The following is a 22,774-nucleotide window of genomic DNA, read 5'->3' as shown; positions in this document are numbered from 1 at the left end:
AGACACAGCAATATTGGCTCAACCAATGGCGTGAGTTCAGGGCAGGGCTATCTGGTTGTCCGACCAAGCTACAAGTAGTGTTTGTAAAACCTGCTTGAAAAGTCATTATTTGAAACAAATTTAAAACTTTAAAAAAAAGAGCGCATTATTCAGTATATACTGCAGAGTTAGCAGTGCGCTAGTATTCCATTTCAAACGTTGTCCTGGCAGTCATTTTGGTAACATAAATCCAGAGAAAGAATGAAAAACCCATGGTTAAAACCACAGTACCACACCCCAAACTGTCCAAAGTCTGTGAAGGTCCAGGGCATGGAAGGAAATCGGTTTCATTTCCTCTGCCAACCCTCATATCCTTATCTTGGTCACAGACTGTCCGCAAGACCATGTGTGTTACCTGAATGTTTTTCAATACTGTGAAAAGCAATGAATAATTTTGCAGCTTGATTTCGCAAGAGGACGCAGCGGTCTGCATATCAGAGCAACATTCTTGGGTCTTGAAGTTACTCATTTTAGCTCCTCTGGTATCAGCTCAATCTAATGATCTTCACATCTGAAAATTCATGATTTAAAGCAGAGCTGAGTTGTTTTGAAGACATTGTAGACCAGTCTATATGCAACCTTGTAGATCAGTCTTTTCTTTAGTCTTTTAGACCTTGTAGATCAGTCTTTTCTTTAGTCTTGTAGATCAGTCTTCCTCAACCAATGCCCTTTCTTTTCCCCAATAGTCCACCGATACTTTAGACACTGAGAATCTTGATCCCCTACAACTGATTTTGAAGACATTGTAGATCAGTCTTTCCTTCAGTCTTTCAGACCTTGTAGATCAGTCTCTCCTTCAACCAATGCCTTTTCTCTTTAACAAATAGTCTTTGATACATTAGACACTGAGAATCTTGATCCCCTACTACTGATTTAAAGCAGAGCTGAATTGCTTTTGAAGACATTGTGGATCAACCTTTCGATCTGCAACCTTGTAGATCAGTCTTTTAGACCTTGTAGATAAGCCTTTTCTTCAACCAATGCTGTTTCTCTTTAACAAATAGTCTTCAATACTTTAGACATGGATAATCGTGTTCCCTCACTACAGATTTAAAGCAGAGCTGAATTGGTTTTGAAGACATCGTAGATCGGTCTCTTCTTCAACCAATGCTTTTTCTCTTTCCTACTAAATGGTCTTCTGAGACTTTGGACACTGAGAATCTTGAACCCCTATTACTGGTAGTAACGGTAGGGCTTTGAACAGGGCTCTGAAAGATTGATGGGTCAGATTTTCTGGTTTCCCATGAACAGAGTCCAGGCTTCTCAGCTCTCTTAATTCCCTTTCTATCAATCTTAGGGTCTTTTTTGTCTCTGTGGTGCTCTTTCAGTAGTGCCTGTTCCTCTTGGTTGTTGTTGAGGCAATCCGTTGACTCTCCAGAAATGTCCATGCGCATGTTCGCACTGACGCTGAAACGCCGTTTCAGTCGAGGAGAGTGATCGAGTGGGATGATCAGGCCCTGCAATAGGTCACTGCAGCTCTTAGACCGTGCCAGTTCTTCCTCCTGCTTCTTTTTCCTTCTCTCGGCTGCCCCGATAGCTTGGATGACATCGGTGTAGTCTTCGACTTTCTCAGACATGAACTCAAAGATGTCGATGGCGCCAGTGCGACGCGGCAGCTTCTGGGCTTTTTTTACTTCTTTTTTATCCGGGACGTCATCAATGGGCAGCTTGTAGCGTCTCAGCCTCCTTTTTTTCAGCACTTTATGAGCCTCGACCACCATATGCACATTCCAGCTGAAGAACAGTGACAACCAGGCAAGACCCAGGCAGATCCATAGCTGCACAAAGAATCTGTAGAGATTCGGGTAGTTGTTTTCTGGGTTCACACCTATATAGGAACAAAAGTGAATTTCCTTTATTCAAAACATAGCCTACACCTATATGCCTATTTAAGCCCCGTTCACACCGCCAGCGACACGCAGCGACAAAGCGACATGATCGCATTCATTTCAATGGAGGGCTGGTGACTTCCCGCGACACGAGCGACATTGACCGTTGGCGACAGAATGTGGGCGAGAGACACGAGACACAAGTTCAGAAAATTCAACTTTATGCAAATGAGAAGCTAAGTTTTACGAGCGACAACCAATAGGAGTGAAGACTGTCAGTAGAGCTCACGTCACCGTCTCGAGTCTCGACTGCAGGCAAGACAGAACAGAGTTCCAGAGTGATTTGATTCACTGTTTTATATGATTTGTCTGTAACCACATACATGGATATAATAAAATTATGCATGGAAAACAATCTGTTGCAGAGGCGGCTTTCTGCGCGGATGTTTGCTCATAGAAAACAGCACGCAAGTGCCGAATTGAGTCCTATTTCACATATTCTTGCGCTTGAACGATTTAAAAATAACATTAAAGTGCGTACACAGGAATCAATAAGCAGAACTGAAAATTTCATTTTAAATAAGTATCCGATTCCTGACCTTAAGTATCCAATTCCAGAATTGGATTAAAAAAATGAATAAATGCATAATAATAAAACAAAAATTATTTAATAATCATGATATTATATTATAATACAATATGTTATAACAACATATTGTAATGTTATATTTATTTCAATAATGTTATTATTATTATTATCAATTTTATTAATTCTTACTATCATTATTATTAACTTTACAAAGTTAAAGGGATACTTCACCCAAAAATGAAAATTCTGTCATTATTTACTCACCCTCAAGTTGTTGCAAACCTGTGAGTTTCTTTCTTCTGCTGAACACAAAGGAAGATATTTTGAAGAACGATTGGAACTTTGGCACCATTGACTTCCATAGTATTTTTTTTTTTCTACTATGGAAGTCAATGGTGCCAAACAACTGTTCATTTTGACTCATTCACTCATTTTTGGGTGGAGTATCCCTTTAAACCATTGAGCTTTTTTTGGGGCGGAAAACCGCAGGGAGACAATATTGCTTCTCTTTGTTGATACAACAAGAGATTTAGAAACGATTCTCATGGCGAATGTTGCACTCCCATATAACATATAAGCGATTCAAACACATAGCACTTGCAGAGTAGCATTTACAGTGAATCGAAACTGAAAACGCAGTACTGTTACAGTTTTAGCAAGGCAAAACATTAGGGATGTAACGATTCACTCGCAACCGGTTGAAAATCGATAAAAATGTGTGACGATTCAAGTCGGTTGAAATGTTAAACGAATCGCGATACACGTTTTAAACCGCAGGGCGCGTTTACTATAGCCTACTGTGAAGTTGTGAACCTCGCTTTACAATAGCACAATAGCAGCGAGCACACACTGGCGTGAAGCTAGCGAGTGTTTTCACTTCATTCATGGAACTTGATCTTGTGTGAGCCAAGCTCAACTTCCATAGGAATGAACTGAAAACGCTCGGTTTGCTCCGCTCGCGCCGCACCAGTGTGTGCCATAGACTGGTGTGCACGTGCCGTCAAACAGTAGACATGGCTTTGGCGACGGCAAGCGTAGATGTTGACGTTGACTCATTCAAATCGGAGGTGTGGCGGCATTTTGACTTTCCGTAGACTAATAATAATCACCACCGTGAGTAACACCAGTCACCTCCGTTTTCATGTAAAAGTCATTAATACTACAATTGCGAGAGCCACGGAGATCACAAGGTGCATCAGTGTTTCCGTGGCAACCAGGTGTTGTATTTATTTTACTATCTCTTTCTCTAAATGTGTTTTTTTTTTACTCTTACTAGTGTAATGATACAAATTATAACAAAATTAGAATCTTGCCTTTATTACAATGTAAAACCCCTGTCAATCTGGTACTACTAATTTTACACAGTCTTTTACATAGTGTGCGAAGGTACCAGTGTCCAGCCTCTTGACCAAACAGACAGAAAGACTGAGTTGAAACAACCTTGAAGGGAATTTTTTTAATGTAGTTTTATTATTTGACAAATATATTCTAAATTAAAAAGAAATGTGCAGCATTTTGTCTGAGAAATAATAAAAGGGACACTTTTGTCTTAAATCTCATTTGTTAAAAAAATCGTGAGAAAATCGTATCGTGAAACCAGTATCGTGAATCGTATCGCATCGTGAGATGAGTGAATCGTTACATCCCTACAAAACATGCACCCCCATCAGACTATATATTTATATAATTACATCACAACTGTTGCGATTTGATTATTGCACTAAATCATAATCACATTATCACCACCATGCATTGTCAAAATTCATAAAAAAAAAAATTACCGGGCAACTGGCAAGTAACACCGTTCCAACTCTTTTGACTTTTACTCGCATTTGGCGCTTTGAACACTGGCTAACAGGCTGCTAATAGTGTCCTGGAGCTTGTGTATTAATCCGTGCAAGTGTGCATGATATAAATGTATTACAGAAACCTTACATGTTGCATGCAGCAAAAATGTAAAAAATCTACATACCTGCTACATAGTCACCGAAACCAACAGTCGTCATGGTGGTAAAAGAGAAATACAGGCCTTCCAAGTAAGTCCAGTCCTCAATGGTCATGAATACAAAGGCTGGGATGATCAAGTGAACCAGGAAACCCCATAAAAGGAATACAAGAGTGCAGATGAACTGCACTTTTTTCTGTAGTGAAGGAGAAAACATGAACAGGGAAATGGTAAAACCATTGTTTTTCTCTTTAGACAAGTGAAAGGCTCGGATCATGATGTTCTTACCACAGTGAGGCCTCTGTGGAGGAGCACCTGACTCAGGCGCTTTGCCCTGCCGGCAAAGAAAGTACCCAGCTCACTTATCCAGGTGAGGCAAAGAGGAATGCCACAGAGTCCATACAGGATGCAGAATATACGGCCTCCAGTTGTCTTCGGAGCAACATTACCGTAACCTGAAATCATTGTGTAGACAAGTCCATGTTAAATATTTGTTTTCTGTCATTAGGAGATCTGGGAACCATTATTGTACTTACAAATCCAAGTGACACTCGACTCAATCAAATACTAATAATAATGCGTTGACTCCGAAAACGAATTTTTTTACTCAACAAATTGTTCTTTTAAAGATGAATATCTTATTCAGGGTTAAATCAACATTTACTGGCTGTTAGATTAGGGACTAGTGTTGCAAGGTGCACCGATACTTCAAAAGTATCGCGATACTCGGAAATTAAAAACTTCACGATACCTAAATTTATTAGTATCGATACTTCTAAGAATGACCGCGTTCCAGATTTGTAAGAGAGTATTGCATGTTGGTGTGTGCAACGCACGCTTCCAGTGCCTCCCTATGGACGTCTGTGTTTTTCTCCTCATGCGCGTGTGACAGGGCGCGTGAACTGAACGAGCAGAGAGAGAGAGAGAGAGAGAGAGAGAGAGAGAGAGAGAGAGAGAGAGAGCCCCGGTCGCGCGCGCGCACTCTCTCTCTCTCTGCGGAGCCAGGCGAAAGTAGAGAGAGAGAGAGAGAGAGAGAGAGAGAGAGAGAGAGAGAGAGAGAGAGAGAGAGAGAGAGAGAGAGAGAGAGAGAGAGAGAGGAGAGAGAGAGAGAGAGAGAGAGAGAGAGAGAGTGAGAGAGAGAGAGAGAGAGAGTGAGCGAGCCCCGGTCGCGCGCGCGCACTCTCTCTCTCTCTCTGCGGAGCCAGGCGAAAGTAGCCTATAAACAAGGCTTCACCGTCTCAAAACTAAGCGCTGTCTTGCTCTCTCTCTCTCCCTCGCACATATTAATCAAAATAATTCGACACGATGGTAAGGTCGGGAGACTAAAGTTTCATGTGGAGCATTCGGAGTTTTTTTTTTTTTTTTTTGAATTACCGCTGGGTGTAAATTGTGGTAAAATACGTTGCCTTATCTTCTCTGAATCGTTCCGCACATTCAGCTGACATAAACCACACTTTAAATAATCGAAAAAAACTATCCAGTCATGAAATGTTTTCTGTGATGACAGTGGGATGTAACCGCCTGGATAATCACTCAACGCGCACACGTCCGATAATGACACGTCCAATTCGCGAACTAATGACTCATTTGAACCGATTCGTTTTAATGAATGGTTAAAACAACTGATCTGTCTCGTTAACACTTTGTAATAAGGTTTCATTTATTACATAAATTACATAAAACAAATAAAAACACTTGTTTTTTCCCCCCGAAAAAGCTTATGACTACTTTTTTCCACACAATGCTATCATGAATCGATAAGAGAATCGTTAAAGAATCGGATCGATAAGCAGAATCGTCAGTGGCATTGATATTGATAAAATCTTATGTTTCTTATGATAACTGAGATAATGCTGCTAAATTTTTTTTTTTTTTTTACCTTGAATGTCATTGCTCTAATTTATTTTTTTATATTTTTCATATTTCATATTTTGATCAAATGGTTATTATAGCCTATCTGCTGTTCAAATGTTCATTTATTAGTGTGTTATGATTGGAATGTTGTCCCAGTTTTAAAATAAAGCACAGCAATGATATTTGAGAGTGTTTCTCCCTTTTCAGGAAAAGTATCGAAAAAGTATCGAAATCGCAATTCTTGACTTGGTATCGGTATCGAAACAATAATTTTGGTATCGTGACAACACTATTAGGGACACACCAAACCACCGCCAAAGAACCAATGGCGGCTCGTCAGGGGAGGCAAAGGAGGCCCAGCCCCCCAAAAATTTACTAAACTACCATTCAAACAACAGTTACAAAATGAAGGAAGACCCCATGCCTAAATTGGATATAGGCTATACAGCAATTAGCTTCACTAAACGGCCGAACGTGCTCTTTTAACCCAGACATTTAAAAGAAGGATGGATTTTTTCTTCAAGTGATAGGCTAGGATAGGATATATATATACACTGTATATACAGTATATATATATAAACTACTAATATCGAATTGGTATAGACAGATACACGAGGCTACAGTATCGATAAAAGCTCTGATAAAAAGTGGAATCGAGCTATCCCTAGTTCTAACTTAAGCCTGCAATAAGTCAATAAAGTCAGTAAAAAAAAACATGTCTCTATAGGGAATATCTACCTATGGTAGTGATGACTGTGGCAGCAAAAATAACTGCATTCTCCCAACTCCAGTTGTTGAATTGTTTCTCTGTTGTTACAGTCACACCTCTTCCAGCTGCCTCGGCCATAACCTGATGTTGAAACATTAAACAAAATATTAACTACAATATATAACAATAAATACAAATGCCAAAAGAGGACACTGCGAGCAGAGTCTGAAACTAGAAGAGAAATACACAATGTTTGTATGTAAACAATGGGGATGAAAGAAGAATTCTTCGCCTTTACAAACTATAATTAGATACAGCTTTAGGGTTTATTTCATTTGTGTTGCAAATCACATTAGTAGCAATAGAAACCAGTTTCCACCTCAGAGTAAAAAGGTAACTGTGACTTAATTCTTTAAGACTTAATGTCACAACTGTGACTTAATAATTAAAAATGTATTCCACAATTGCAACTTCATTTCTTATTTTAAGAAATCTTAATTTCTTACTTTACCTTATCTTACAGTTAACCGTTTTATTTTTTACTCAAGAGACGGAAACGGGCTTCCATATACGTCAGTCAGACAGTCAAAACAACAGGAAAAGAGGAAGAGTGTTTAGCGTTTGTGAAGATATCAGCAAAATAAAGCCCTGTCTTCATATACACTAATAAGAGTCAGCCTACTCTGCAGACGGTAAACATGGCTATTATTTAAATGCCTAAATTAGCGGCTACGCAAACACACACACCCTACCCAAAATGACTAAAACAGTAGGACGCCCTACAGTCTTGATCTCATTCTGACTTTATATGTCACTGAAACAACTCATATGTTCTTTTCCTATCCCTTCAAATACAGCAAAAACAACTTCTATTGAGCATCTTCCAGCTCACTTATTTGAATAACAGTATATTACATTCAAATAAAGGTTCTTTATTGGCATCTATGGTTCCATTGCACAACTTGTTCTTTATATAGGAATAAGGTTCTTTAGATTGTTCAAATCTTAAGAACTTTTTGCTGAAAGGTTCTTTGGGGAAACAAAAAAATTATCAATGCAAAAACCCTCATGGAACCTTTAACGTCACCTCAGTATTGTAGTATGAAAACCCGAGGAACAGGTTTTATTTTGCCACATCATGTTACATCACGCCCAAGAAACATAAATATGATGGCTTTAAAAAAAAAAAAAAGTATAATCATGTTAGCACTATAGTCAAATTTAACAATCAGCTAATTCAATATCAAACAATTAGAGCCTTAGAGATTCCAAATGACATGTTACACTACTTAAAATGTTAAGTGTCATATTAGAAAACATATCCCAAAACAAACTGAAAACAGAAACCAAAAAAACTCTTTACATAAATAATATTTATCCTTACTGTTTTAAATGTTGTGATCAGTGTAGATATGACACTGCCATTACTGCCCGTATCAATACTGTAAATCAAATAGCCTACTAAAGGTTGTGAAACTAGTATCTGCACTAATGCACACAGGAGGAATGCCATACTCAATACCTGCATAGTTACTGGTGTTCTTCATATAATGTTCTTATAGTATGACTGAATTTAAACTAGTTCATCTTTTCAGTAATTGTGTAGCCTCTGCAAAGGAATTGTCTGGTTCTTCTCTGTTGCAGTATATCATGTTCTCTGGTGACAAATTAAACATCTGTGGTTACCAAATGAAATGAGCATACAATTATCATGTTTCAAACATGTAATTTAGATGTTGATCGATTACACAAAAGTGCATAACAAACCTTGGTTTATTAATTAACTATTAACTACTATCTGCTGGATTAAATCATAGTCAAATGAACCAGAATGAGATGTAAAAGAAAATAGTTAACTGTATTAGGTTACATTTAGCCTATATGGAACTTAATGTTAAAAATACTAGGTGATTTTGTGTCTTATACTTAATTCAGTTTGGGGAAAATAGTACTAAGATTAGACCTAGAAGTTTTGAAGGTAGTTTTGAATAGTAACTAACAAACTGCATCAAAGTGAAACAATCATAAACATACAAGCTTGCTTTGTTTTCCTATTCGTTCCACAAAGCACGTGGGCGCGCGCTTTCTCGTGGTACTTTGTCGCGCCTGAGCGAGTGTACAATGTATGACTGGCAAAGGCACATTCCTAAGAATGACTTCGCCACTTTTATTGCCCATGGGGCGAAAAGTCCACAAACATGAAACAATAGCGCTTCAGTCTTTTTAGGATCACGAACCCCGTCACCTCCAGATATTTGACACGTTTACGACAAAGTTTCGGTTTGTTTTGTATAGCCCATACTTGTATGAAGGTTATGTAGCCCATGCGTACATGCGTAACAAAACCAGGTGAAAAGGGGTTGAAAACTCTAAACTCATATTAAGTTCAGACGAGACTTTCTTAGTCGCTTGTGCTTGAGAAACACCATAGCAACGGTGAATGTTTTACGTCGGCAACAATCGACGCTTGATAAACACTTTGAAAACACTTGAAAACTTTCTAAAGAGTTTCTGAAATGTTTACCTATAACCACCAAACAGTTTGCCTAAACTTTTGGAATCAAAAATCAGCTTACCTTAATGATGTCATCCAGATCATCCTTCTTTAAACAAGGATATTTATTTAATAATATGGCAGTTTTATTTTTATAATCTTCTAAAGCTGATTTCAAATTAGGCTCTTCGAGAATTTGAAATATCGCGGCTCCGATGGACAAGTAGAAAATGATGACTGAGGTCAAAATAGGTCCTTTGTCTGCCATAATATTGGAGTAGCCTACTTTTTCTCTGCTCAGTTACATCCAAGCAAACACTGTTGTTGAAGTCTCCCAAGTTTCTGGTGATGTGTTACTAGTAATGATGCGGGTGAGGGGGAAGTTGAATTCGGAACCACGCCTGCAAGTGTGAACGCGAGGAGTGTCTGCCTGTCCGGATTTGCTTGAGGCTACGATTTTTCCTGAGGTTTTCTTTGGTTTTTGCTCTGTAATAGATTCTAAGATACATTTTAGTTTTAAAGTATAGACATATTTAATGACGCAAGTATGAAGACTATGAAAACATTCGATGACAAAGAGAACTCAGAACTCAACTCTTCTTAGTCATTTTTGTAATTAAGGTGTTTAATCGATGTATGAAGTCAGTTCTGCACAAGTTCACACAGGTGTCAAACTGCAGAGTAGCCATGTAATATAACCATGTAATAGTTCTTAAAACAACAATTTTCCAAGAACATTTGAATAATCTAAAGAGCACTTTTCCACTAAGAACGTTTTTTTGTTGTTGTTGTTGTTGTTTTTTCCAATACAAAGGTTCCAATGATGTTTAAGGCTCCTCATGAAACCGAACCATTGATGCCAATAAACTTTTTTATTTTTGTATGTCATCTCATGAACAATGGACAAGTTCCACTTACGAAAATGTTCAGTACCGGTCAAATGTTTGGAAACATTTCTATTTTTTATTTTTTTGTAAGTCTCTTAAGGTGATGATACACAGGGCAACTTCAGCCTGCATTTATTTGATAAAAAATACAGGGGAAAAAAACAGTAATTTTGTCAAATATTACAATTTAAAATAGTTTACTATTTTAATCTACATTAAAATATTATTTATTTCTATGAAATAACATTTCTTTCAGTCAGTACATTTTTTCATCGGTGGTTTATTTTGTCTTGATCTCTCTGCAGAGTTAAAAGATCTGAGATCTGTGGTTGTGTGACCAACTTTCCAACATTATATTATCGCATTGTCATATTGATTAGCATTGTTTAATTTCTAAGATTATTTCAAATCCTGTTACACTTGCAACAGGATTTGAAATAATCTTAGAAATTAAACAATGCTAATCAATATGACAATGAAATATAACAGTGTTAAAAAGTTTACAAGACATTTCATACGGAAGTTCTCTCCTTCCTTCTTACTGATTGAGTAACATATGGCCTACAGTAGATAGGCCTATCCATCTTACTGATTGAGCAAAATACTAAGTTTTGTTTATCGAAGGAAACGTGAGTCAAGGTTTCATCTCCGTGTGAACACCGGACACCTAACAGTACTCTTCCTTCTTCACACCTGAAGAAGGCTATTAAAAGTTTGGGGGATTTTTCACAATATCCTGTGCCCTTTAAATAGAAAACGCAAAAGCCTGTGTGAATTGAAAGTCAAATTCCCAAATCCCAAACAGGAACTCATGCCCACAGCGTAGTGGAAATCCTCCTCCTGTTGTAATGGAATGGGGAAGGGGGCTCTTCATGTGTGCCTGAGTATTGCCACTCCTTTGCAGATGTCAAAATAGCCTCCATGGGGCATGTTCTGTCTTGTTGCATGTAAGCTAAATGCTTAAAGGGATAGTACGCCAAAAATTAAAATTGTTTCATCATTTACTCAACCTATGTGCATTTCTTTCTTCTGTGAATCACAAAAGGAGATATTTAAAAAAAAAAATGTTTTAGAGTTTTTTGTTATATTTTTGTCTAAACAATGATAGTCAGTGGGTTCGTAATAGTCGTAAATTGCAATTATTTACAGACAGAATATGTAGAATATGTTTTTGCATACTTATGAAGTTACATAATCTGAAAAGTATAACCAACAGTTATTGTGCCTTCTGTTCAAAACAGAGTTTCGCTGATAACTTTGCAGTATAGCACAGACAAAAATGAAATGACATATTTCTGATATATATAATTATTATAGTTCACAAATTTAAACATGTTTTTTTTTATATATATATTGACAGTTATAAATTCATAAACACACTTTGGCTAGAAAATGATACGCTGTGATGTGTTAAACATCATTGATTTGGTTTATAATTTTCAAACCATTCTAACTGGTGCCTTCTAACCATTACAAATCATTAGATAACGTTGGTCAGCACGATTGGCAACCATGTTCAATATGTTCAACATCAGGATGTTCTTTTTGTCAAGCCCTTGCTATGTATTTGACAAATCAGGTAAATGTATAAGGTCAGTGCATTTAGACTCAGACTTACCACATTTAAAAATACCAAACATTAACAGCCATTGTTACAAAGTATCACTATTTCAAAGACAAATGGTATAATAGACTAATTATCATGTCACTCAACAAATAAGGGAAAAAAAAACTTATGACAGAGCACCATAAGTGATTTCATCCCCATCTGGAATGGGTTTCTTACCACAGGAAAAGTTGAATGTTGAATCCAGAATGTCTCTTGCGTAAGGTAAGGGTAATGAGGTATTTACAAAGATATTTTATTAAAAAGCGCTAGTGCATCATCTTCCTCACTGAATTTAGTGTAAGTCATGGCTTTTCTCTGTCAGTTCTGTATGTCTGCATTTTGGAGCGCCAAACTCTCTGACCCGCTAACATCATCCAAAGGTTCCCGTTTAATCGCGATGGAAATTCTGGATGGTAGAAGCTCTCTTGACAGAAAGGTATCCAAGGAAGGAGGCTTGTCCTGTGCCAGCGTGCAGGTGGATGCATGGGACGCCAGCAGCATTTTCAGCTGTTCCTTCTCCTGTTGCAGGAAGCTCACCTGCCTCTGCAGCAAGACTTGCTCCATGTGCAGGCGCTCGGTCTCCTGAAAACAAATTCACAGCTGGTTCTCATTAGCATGTGCTTCTGGTAATTACGTAGCAGTGCCAGATTCCCTGAAACACACTGCTGGATTGTCCAATGGAATTGTTTCCATTTTCTCAACTCATAATTTTCACATTACGTCAAACACTTAGGAACGAGGCTTTCCTCCATTGCCCACCATTGATTTTTACCAGTCAAGTTTGTACTAAGTACTGATATAGTGGGACCAAATTCAATATACACTTATGCATACTATGTTTGTGCAGGTTTGATCATGAGCCCATATTCTCATTAAGGGTTTTTCCATAGAAAACTATTATAAAGATTGTGTTGCATTCATATTCTGGGTTCATCTGCTTGTCTGCATTCCTTATCAAATTCAGTGTAAACCCTACGTAGGCCTACCGATGATCTTTTAATATTACATATTTTCACGTTTAGTGTTTTCGAATGTCCTGCTGGTTTTAGTGATTGAAATACTGCAGCAGGTGCTGTATATCTCACAAGCATCTAAAACTTGCAATTTGTTCACATATTTTTGTTTTTCTTATTTTGAGAAGTGATCTAGATATTCGTGGATTGACAAAATTAACATGCCTGTGCCGCAGTCCTATGGATGTTTTGCCCCCCAGGTCATGTGACTGAAAACTATGAACTGAAACTATCAAAACATTTAATAGTGTTGTTAAAGGGTATACAAAAAAAAAGGAAAATTCTGTCATCAATTACTGACTCTCATGTCATTCCAAACCTATAAGACTTGTGTTAATCTTCGGAACTGTTAGGGTTCTATCTTGTTTTCAGTGCATGTGACTACAACGCAGTTAAAACGATCCCCGTTCACACGGATCAGCGAAAACGACTAAAAACGCTGCACTATCATGTCACTTCGTAAAGAAACAAACTCGCCTATAGAATGAACACGCAATACGCACATGCATGATGTCACTGTTTTTACAAATTCGTGTTTTTGTAGTTTACATGGAGACAATAACCGTAGGGTTTTTCAAAAATATACTTTGATACCAGTTCTCAAAAGTTTGCGTTTTCAGGCCCCCAAAACGCCATTGTCATGTAAATAAATGGCCAAACTGGATAAAAAGTGTTCAGGTTTTAGTTGATAACAGTGTCATGTAAATGGCCCCTTAGTTTAGTCTTTATTGTGCCCAAGTTAGTTTCCTTAGTTACTGATTTTGTTCACCTGTTTCTCGTTTGGGCCCTCATTTACTCCCTGTTCTGTTCAGTGCTTTGTCGGTCCTCATTGTTGGTAAATGTAGTTAGTGTATTTATACTCTGTGTATATACCTGATTCTACTCTGTGTTCATTATAGTATCTTTTGGTGAGTTATCATGCATCATGCGTTTGTTCACTACCACAGTGTTTGTGATAGAATATCCGACCAAGCCAAAATGGAGAAGGATTGTTTCCTACAAGACGGCTGGACGCTGGAGGAAAATGTTGAGGGCTTCCTAGAGCTCTAGAACGAGGCATGCTGGGACAAAAAAACACTCAAACACCTCTTCTGGAGTGGGATGGACAATATACCTGGCCAGATGCTGCTGTTGAGGGAGCATCGCTCTCCTTTCACCATGGGAGTCATTGAGGATAACAACACCATCTCCAACTCCCTGGCACATGTTCCATCGGCAGCAGCAATCTTCCTGCCTGCTTCAGACAGATCTCATCCCAGCCTGGAGTGTCCTAGACAGCATGGGAGATCTTGCGTTGTGGATCTGAATTTGATTTCCGAGCCCACCACAGATATTGAGCCAGAGTTAGGGCCTGTCACTGACCATGTGTGAGAGCCGCCTCCCACCACATAACCAAGTCCTCCCAATGCGTCCGTCTCTGAGCTAGAGTCGGATAGAACCTCCACCTGAGGCTAGAGCCCATAACCACCAGGTACATCCGTCTTCTCAAGAGCCAGTCGAGAAGCGCTGGCTTATCAGCTTCTCGACGGAGCCAGCACACCTGGTAACCTGTTAAGCAATCCTCTCCCACCCTGCCACCTGCCCACTCCGTTGTTTCCATCACTGTTGGCTCTGCCTAGTCCCTCGAAACTCTAGATGATCCACATTCACGCTGTCACCTGCCAACCCCATTGTATCCATCACCGCTGGCTCCGTCCAGTCCCCAGGACTCATCTACTCCACCTCGGCCTATCAGCTCATTGGCTCCACCCTGGCTCTACTCTTCCTCAGCTTCGTAATGGCCCGATGTCATTTGGGCTCCACCAAGCTCCCTCTTCCTTCCGTCTGTGCCAATTTTTTCCCTCAGCCACCCAAGCCGGCAGTGTCGCCTCGGACTTCTAACTCTGTAACTTCGCCATGGGTCATTGTCCTCACAGCTTTGCGGGGTTCTCCACTGTCGCTATCTCTGCCTCCGTCTGTTGGGCCCCAGGCTCTGGTATGTTATCTAGACAGTTAGCTTATTTTGCTGTACTTTTGTGTTCTTTTCTTTTAGTTTAGGTAGTTTGGTTACTGAGGGTATCTATTTTTATCCATTTTTGATACCGCCTTTAAAAAATAGATACCCTTTTTTTTCTTTTGCTTAAATAAACACTTGTCTATTGTGAAATATAATGTGGTTATTTGGGTTATTGTTGTGAAACAGTTCTGGGGTGGTTTCATGCTGTTGTACACTCATTCACCACCATCCATTTTGCGGTTGCGTCCCTGCCCTAGACCAATCAGGAAACCGTAACAACGTTCTGAAGCGTCCGAGTTTTGGGTGAATTGACTTTTAAATGACAATAAAAATCTTTCAGATTTTCATTTGTGAAGATGAGCAAAAGTATTGTGGGTTTGAAATTACATTGAAGTGAGTAATTGATGAAATCATTTATTATTAGGCGAACCATCCCTTTAATACCTGGATGATTCATTCATCATATGTCATTCGTGATAGATTCTTTGCATAATTACAAAAGTCTCAAGTTAAAACTGGACAAACAAGATACATGTTCACCACCCTGAACACGTAATGAAAAATTGGCAGTACAGCCATATTATTCACCTCCTGCAGAAGGTCAATAAGTTCTCTTCTGCGGTTGCGGCATTTGGCAGCAGCCATTTTGTTACGCTCTCTTCTCCGTCTTCTCTTCTCCTCTTCTTCTGGACTGAGCTAATAATGGAACAAAACAACTGTTTTGCAATATAACTATATTGTTATACATAACTATTACAGTTTTTTTTAATCGCTAGGACACATTTCTCAATACTTAGGTCACTTTTTTCAAAACTCTTCACACAGTTCTCCTAACCAACTTTGCACAGCAGTTAATTTCCCATTTAAAATGCACTAAAGCTACCATTTTGTCTCAAATCAAGTTATTCTTCTATAACACTAGCAGAAACAATTACAACACATAATAGCAATGTTTTCTTTTGTAAAGTTCCTATACAAAACAAGAGTGACATTCTCTACTGTTTAGAAGTCACTGCAGTACAGTATAAGTTACATGATCCATGATTACATAACAAAAATATTCCTTAATTGTCCCTTTTGTATAGATGGTAATGAAATTGAAAGGCTACACCTGTGTAGGGCTTCAGCTACATAGTTTTGATAGTATTTCATTTTTTTAGACTTAGAATACATTTCAAAATGGTATTACAGTAGAAATGCAGCAAATTACTGTCATATATATTATGTTAAGTTTTGAACTTAAGTTTAACAGTTTTGAAAAAAGTAAGTAAACGTGCAAATTGGCCTGTATGCACATTGAGAAATGTGTCAGCGATTGTTTAAAAAAACTGGAATAATTTGTTTCTGTCCTTCATTGGTTTACTGATCTTTATTGATAGTAATTTTATATATAGAGGAGCTAATTGTCAAACTGGGAAGTTGGAATTTGTCACAAGCGCTATCTCAGTACATGGTTTTGAAGTTGCAAAACACAATTGGGTTAATTGGGACACTTTTTCCAAGTCATCTCAATGGCTACAGTCAACTGTCTAGTTATTTTATGTTTTGTTTTTTATTTTTTGTTTGTTTTGTTTATAGAAATCACTTCTGAAATTAAGCTAACCCTGAAAAAATATTCAGTGAAAATGCCTTAATATTTCATATGTTAAGTATTTGTACCTGTACATTTCGTTTGTCGGTTGTTGTTGACTCTCTGCTCTGGTCCAGTCTCTCACTAGCCATCACTGGCTCGATTATCCACCGCAGCTCTTGCCTCGATGTGACTGCATTGACAGTGGAGATGAAAGGGCTTTTGGAGACCTGCATTTCGATATGTCTGAAAAGGGGAGAGGGGGAAAACATGCTGTAAATAAATTAGAAAACATGGAAAATATTGCGTTTGTACGTACAAATATGGTTTAAAAAAACACGCGAATTGATTGACGTAACACATAAATTCTACTCACCTGATGGAATTGGAGATTTCGCCTCCAGAGATGCAGTTTCGTTCAATTGCGAGATCAGATAGCTCCATTCCAGATATCTCCAAACGAAATGGTATTTTCCCCCATTTGCTGACGGATACATTAAAAAGAAACGTCAAAGCTATCAAGGATTTACCAAGGTTGAGCTTTATTAGTCCCGGTGTTGAAATTCCAGTTCCGCCCATCCACTTTTCTTTCAATTCAATCAGTGGAGCAACAGGCATTCGCTGCTGGCCTAATTATAATTATTTGGCGAATGTCTCCTAAAAAGGGCAATTGCGTCAGAGCGCAACCTTTTCACGGGATGTGGAATTGCCTTAGCGAGTCACGTCATATATTTCCAGGCACCCAGAAGCACACGTGTGTGTGTGTATGAAGCACAGATGTAGGCTATCTGTCATTATCCTGCATATCATTCTTCGAGCAATGTGAACTGCGAAAGTTAATTTTTCATCGCTGCTCCAAGGGGACAGGGTTCCATGCGGGATCCACAGTCTAATTATGGTTCCTGCATTAAGATAGGCTATAGCCTAATTTATTACTGATATAATTAACATTAGTCACATTATTCCATATATTTGATGCAGCCTGTGTAATGCAAAATAGATAAAAACATGATTTATTTATATATTTTTTAAATTTTATAGTAAGATTTATAGGCTAAATGTCATCAGGGTTAAGAAAAAAAAAGAATAAGTCAATTCTAATAATTTAATAAATATGAATAAACAATAATTATAGCCTATTTAGTCCGCACCAAGAAAAAAGTGATGGAATTTTTTTTTTTTTTTGCATTTCTTATCTCCTTATGTCGCTAGTAACCACACTCAATGTATTGTTTTTCAGCACATCCCATCATTTTTAAAATATCGGCCTCTACCAAATGCTTGAGATGTCACTTAATGGTAAAAAAAAATGGTACCGGAATTCATACACATATACTATGAAAATCAGAAAAATAAATAACACAAATAACTAAAAGTAACAAAACCAAAGAAATTACATTCTTTCTGCATTCAAAAACTTAATAAAAAAGAGAGCAAAAGATAGTAATATAATGGTATTTTAGGCTTTTATGTTTCAAGAAACATGCCGTCAAGTGTGGTAGAGCAACAGGATTTTTTTTTTTCATTGCCCATCATAATTTATGATCAAAACCTTTTCTAATCTTGACAAAACACATTGTCAGAATGGTCTGAGTCTCAAGGTTCCATATTTTGTGACATAAGTGATATTTGGACAATTATTGGATAATTTGTAACGGCAGAATGCAGACAATTGTCACCCGGGGGCTATTTTTGGTATTACGCCTAAACAAAATCTCATGGGAACTTCAATTTTTGTGATATCAACTTCAAATTTGGAACACAACTTGGTTAGATACAGGTCCTTCTAAACCAATTGCATATTGTGATAAAGTTCATTATTTTCCATAATGTAATGATAAAAATTAAACTTTCATATATTTTAGATTCATTGCACACCAACTGAAATATTTCAGGTCTTTTATTGTTTTAATACTGATGATTTTGGCATACAGCTCATGAAAACCCCAAATTCCTTCTAAAAAAATTAGCATATCATGAAAAGGGTCTCTAAACAAGCTATTAACCTAATCATCTGAATCAACTAATTAACTCTAAACACCTGCAAAAGATTCCTGAGGCTTTTAAAAACTCCCAGCCTGTTTCATTACTCAAAACCGCAATCATGGGTAAGACTGCCGACCTGACTGCTGTCCAGAAGGCCATCATTGACACCCTCAAGCAAGAGGGTAAGACAGAAAGAAATTTCTGAACAAATAGGCTGTTTCCAGAGTGCTGTATCAAGGCACCTCAGTGGGAAGTCTGTGGGAAGGAAAAAGTGTGGCAAAAAACGCTGCACAACGAGAAGAGGTGACCGGACCCTGAGGAAGATTGTGGAGAAGGACCGATTCCAGACCTTGGGGGACCTGCGGAAGCAGTGGGACTGAGTCTGGAGTAGAAACATCCAGAGCCACCGTGCACAGGCGTGTGCAGGAAATGGTCTACAGGTGCCGCATTCCCCAGGTCAAGCCACTTTTGAACCAGAAACAGCGGCAGAAGCGCCTGACCTGGGCTACAGAGAAGCAGCACTGGACTGTTGCTCAGTTTTGCATGTCATTCGGAAATCAAGGTGCCAGAGTCTGGAGGAAGACTGGGGAGAAGGAAATGCCAAAATGCCTGAAGTCCAGTGTCAAGTACCCACAGTCAGTGATGGTCTGGGGTGCCATGTCAGCTGCTGGTGTTGGTGCACTGTGTTTTATCAAGGGCAGGGTCAATGCAGCTAGCTATCAGGAGATTTTGGAGCACTTCATGCTTCCATCTGCTGAAAAGCTTTATGGAGATGAAGATTTCATTTTTCAGCACGACCTGGCACCTGCTCAAAGTGCCAAAACCACTGGTAAATGGTTTACTGACCATGGTATTACTGTGCTCAATTGGCCTGCCAACTCTCCTGACCTGAACCCCATAGAGAATCTGTGGGATATTGTGAAAAGAAAGTTGAGAGACGCAAGACCCAACACTCTGGATGAGCTTAAGGCCGCTATCGAAGCATCCTGGGCCTCCATAACACCTCAGCAGTGCCACAGGCTGATTGCCTCCATGCCACGCCGCATTGAAGCAGTCATTTCTGCAAAAGGATTCCCGACCAAGTATTGACTATTGAGTGCATAACTGAACATAATTATTTGAAGGTTGACTTTTTTTTTTTGTATTAAAAACACTTCTTTTATTGGTCGGATGAAATATGCAAATTTTTTGAGACAGGAATTTTGGGTTTTCATGAGCTGTATGCCAAAATCATCAGTATTAAAACGATAAAAGACCTGAAATATTTCAGTTGGTGTGCAATGAATCTAAAATATATGAAAGTTTAATTTTTATCATTACATTATGGAAAATAATGAACTTTATCACAATATGCTAATTGTTTGAGAAGGACCTGTATATGGCTTTGATTTTATAGTCATTTTATAGTAAAAAATATTTAGTAAAATATATATTTTATATAAAAGAAAAAATAGTACAGTATATTTGATTTAATGTAAATTTAAAACTTCCATAACTTTTTCATACTTTTATTTTTTGAAGTCCTTTTACTTCAGCAATAATCTGCTGAGTGTTTTCTTTAAAGACCAAACTTAAGTCTTTATTCCAAAGCATTACAACCAAGTTTTAATAGTGCATTGTTCACATGGCTGAGGTGATTTATTTGTTTCTGACATCCATGTTAGAAGAAGTGTTGTGACAAGTGCTGTTGATTGACACTGTGACATCTAGTGGATCTTTGTGGCATAACATACCTCAAACAGATGGCAGAGATGGCTCAATCAGTTTGAGTTAAGTTGGTGTGTAAAAGGTGTGTTTGACTTGAAGCGGCGCTGCAAATGCCGATCGTTGTGTGACATCAAAGTACCGCGAGAGCGATTAGAGAGAAGAGAATGCTTTCGAATCAATCTCGTGGTACTTTGATGTCATACTCAGATCGGTCTGCACAGCGCGCCCCAAGTCAAACACACCTTGTCCCCTATACCCTATACAGCCATTTAGTGGTGTCCGAAACCATAGTGGACCTTATCGAGTGCCCTCATTCAATCCCACAATGCACCGCAATAACAAGTGTACAACACTGATCTGTATAATGTTCTCATATAGATCAGTGGTGTACAACCGATGTACTCTCAACGACTAGAATACCCATAATGCACTGTGAGAGTCGCACGCCAAATGAATTCCCGCATCTGACCAGAAGATACGTCCGCCGCTGAATCATCCATCCATGCCTTTTCTAAAACGCTGGTCCAATGTGGCTACAGCGTAATATATCATACAGGCATTCCTTTTTAATTGGCTATTAAATTGTTTAATTAAGCTTTGTGCATGCTAGTTTCCATGACAGAGTTCAAGATCAATCTTTCAGTTTGCTAAGTTTCAAATGATTGACAAACTATAGGCCCACAAGCGGCAAGCCTTCCGGCGAACTCGGTGTCCGAATTCACTCACTTCTTCAAGTGAACTACAAGTAGTCAACATATGAAGTGGATCAAAACCTTTCATCAAAGTTATACATGAATTTTGAACAATACCCGGTCTTGTCTTAGGACAACTTAGACTAACTTTTTTTGACCCTCTTCAAATGCTGACTACTGTATATTAGTGGAGTTATGTAGAGGATAGTGAATGAGAGTATGGAGGGTGGTTTCAAACATGTGCTAGTGACATTAAATTGTTGTTAACCGCATGAATGTCTCTCACAGTTTTATGATTTTTTTTTTAAATTATGTTTGCACTTTCAAATCCATTCATGAAATGTTAAAATATATAAGACTTTGTAGTTCATGTACAGGCTAAGGCTACTATACTGTATCACTCCATTTTGGCTTGATATCACATGCTACATTTGGAAATATGGTCAATATTCCATATTTAATGGTCCATGAAGGTTTAAAGGACATTATGACTCATGCATATCCAGTGTTTTATTAAACAATGAAGACTCTAAATGGAGTTTTGAGACAGAACTAAATTTGACAAACATATTTCTTGACTTTAAGTAGTATGCAGCTTGTGGTTTATATGGTATAATAGCCATGCTGGGGTTAATGAGCAAAGGCACAGAGAGTTCTAAGACTAAACAAAAGACCTTTGCCTGCATCTGTGAGCTCTTGAGCGTGTTTATGTATGTGCGTGTGTGTGTTTATGTGTGTGTTTAGTAGGGAACAGCGTGTGCTCAGCCAGATCGACTATACCGCAGTTGTGTAGGAGTGAATATCACCCAAACTCTCTCAAGGTTCAAATGATCACAGCTCAGATGACATTTTCTTGCTCGATAACCTTTCAGAGATTCTCACCAGCTTTCCTTGTGCTCAGGCTGAGATGCATTTCCAATAAGACAAGGAGTTTGTGTAAATGTTGAGCGTGACCAATGCCTAAATAACAAAACGTTTTTGAACAATATCATGGTTTCAGGTGTAAACTGTTGTCCATATATGCTCTTCTGCATTAAATTTGTTGTAATGAACACATCAACTGTGCTGTTTGGTCTGCAAAGGTAAAGACACTGATATAATGAAACAGTGTGTGGGATTAAAGGACAGGACATATTATACAGTATGTGAAAGAGATCATAATTAACTCTCAAAAGCATGAGAGACCAGATGTAGTGAGCGGACACAAGTGATTAGAAGATGAAGAAAACCACGGAGATAAAGACGATAAAGGAAAAGAAGGATGAAAAAAATGTTTTTTCTTCATCCATGCTTATAGACCTGCTTGTAGCCCATCCAGTTCTTATGAATATAATAAACACTAATGCATCCATTAGCAAAACCTGCATTCAACCTGTCGCTTGGCAACACCACCAGCTATTACATATTTGAACTGCAGCCTCTGTCCATACATCTTGGCTGCGTTTCATCAAATGTGACAACAGTTGAATAGTATGGTAAGCAACTGCAAACAAAGGGAATTAAACACTGGTTTCTGTTGCATCAAACTTACATTTATGCATTTGGCATACTTTTATCCAAATGCATTATCGCATGTATTGTTTTTTCAGTTCATTCAATCCCTGCATGGGAATCAAACTCATGACCTTATTGTCACAGTGTTCTACTATTTGAGCTATAATGCAAATATGCGAACAGTAATGGCAACAGTCTGGAATCAAGCTCATAAAATATTGCACATAAGATTTTAGATTTGATTCTTAGGGGCTATGAGTTCAGTTAGTGTTTTAAGACTTGGGGCCCATAACATGATGGTAGTTGAACACACTCAGGGTAACGGGATAAGTTTCAATTCAACAAAACCAAATCAACCCAA

The 22,774-nt window shown here is 38.3% G+C and overlaps 2 protein-coding genes across 2 annotated transcripts; both read right to left on the bottom strand.

The window, feature by feature from the left end:
• Positions 1–655: 655 nt before the first annotated feature.
• Positions 656–9,810, bottom strand: kcnk5b (potassium channel, subfamily K, member 5b). The gene is made up of 5 exons (XM_056262696.1): positions 9,542–9,810; positions 6,995–7,106; positions 4,691–4,857; positions 4,430–4,598; positions 656–1,867 (listed from the first exon to the last, which is right to left on the bottom strand). The coding sequence occupies exons 1-5, from the start codon at positions 9,725–9,727 to the stop codon at positions 1,140–1,142; spliced, it is 1,362 nt and encodes a 453-aa protein (XP_056118671.1). The 5' UTR covers positions 9,728–9,810; the 3' UTR covers positions 656–1,139.
• A 2,035-nt stretch (positions 9,811–11,845) lies between these two features.
• On the bottom strand, positions 11,846–17,206 carry fosl2l (fos-like antigen 2 like). The gene is made up of 4 exons (XM_056262875.1): positions 16,911–17,206; positions 16,624–16,780; positions 15,553–15,660; positions 11,846–12,537 (listed from the first exon to the last, which is right to left on the bottom strand). The coding sequence occupies exons 1-4, from the start codon at positions 17,150–17,152 to the stop codon at positions 12,274–12,276; spliced, it is 771 nt and encodes a 256-aa protein (XP_056118850.1). The 5' UTR covers positions 17,153–17,206; the 3' UTR covers positions 11,846–12,273.
• Between the last annotated feature and the right edge of the window lie 5,568 nt (positions 17,207–22,774).

Source organism: Rhinichthys klamathensis, unplaced genomic scaffold (genome assembly GCF_029890125.1).
Source record: "Rhinichthys klamathensis goyatoka isolate OS25496 unplaced genomic scaffold, OSU_Roscu_1.1 h1tg000196l_1, whole genome shotgun sequence".
Lineage (NCBI taxonomy): Eukaryota > Metazoa > Chordata > Actinopteri > Cypriniformes > Leuciscidae > Rhinichthys > Rhinichthys klamathensis.
This window is presented reverse-complemented; position numbering and strand designations above follow the sequence as displayed.

Excerpts from the sequence above, each read along its gene's own strand:
- kcnk5b (XM_056262696.1), bottom strand. The coding sequence starts at position 9,727 with ATGGCAGACAAAGGACCTATTTTGACCTCAGTCATCATTTTCTACTTG. Across the intron at positions 4,858-6,994 it reads CACAGTCATCACTACCATAG|GTTACGGTAATGTTGCTCCG; the intron begins GTAGATATTCCC and ends CAATGATTTCAG. Across the intron at positions 4,599-4,690 it reads TCCACAGAGGCCTCACTGTG|AAAAAAGTGCAGTTCATCTG; the intron begins GTAAGAACATCA and ends CCTTCACTACAG.
- fosl2l (XM_056262875.1), bottom strand. The coding sequence starts at position 17,152 with ATGCCTGTTGCTCCACTGATTGAATTGAAAGAAAAGTGGATGGGCGGA. Across the intron at positions 16,781-16,910 it reads GAAATCTCCAATTCCATCAG|ACATATCGAAATGCAGGTCT; the intron begins GTGAGTAGAATT and ends TCCCCTTTTCAG. Across the intron at positions 12,538-15,552 it reads TTATTGACCTTCTGCAGGAG|GAGACCGAGCGCCTGCACAT; the intron begins GTGAATAATATG and ends ATTTGTTTTCAG.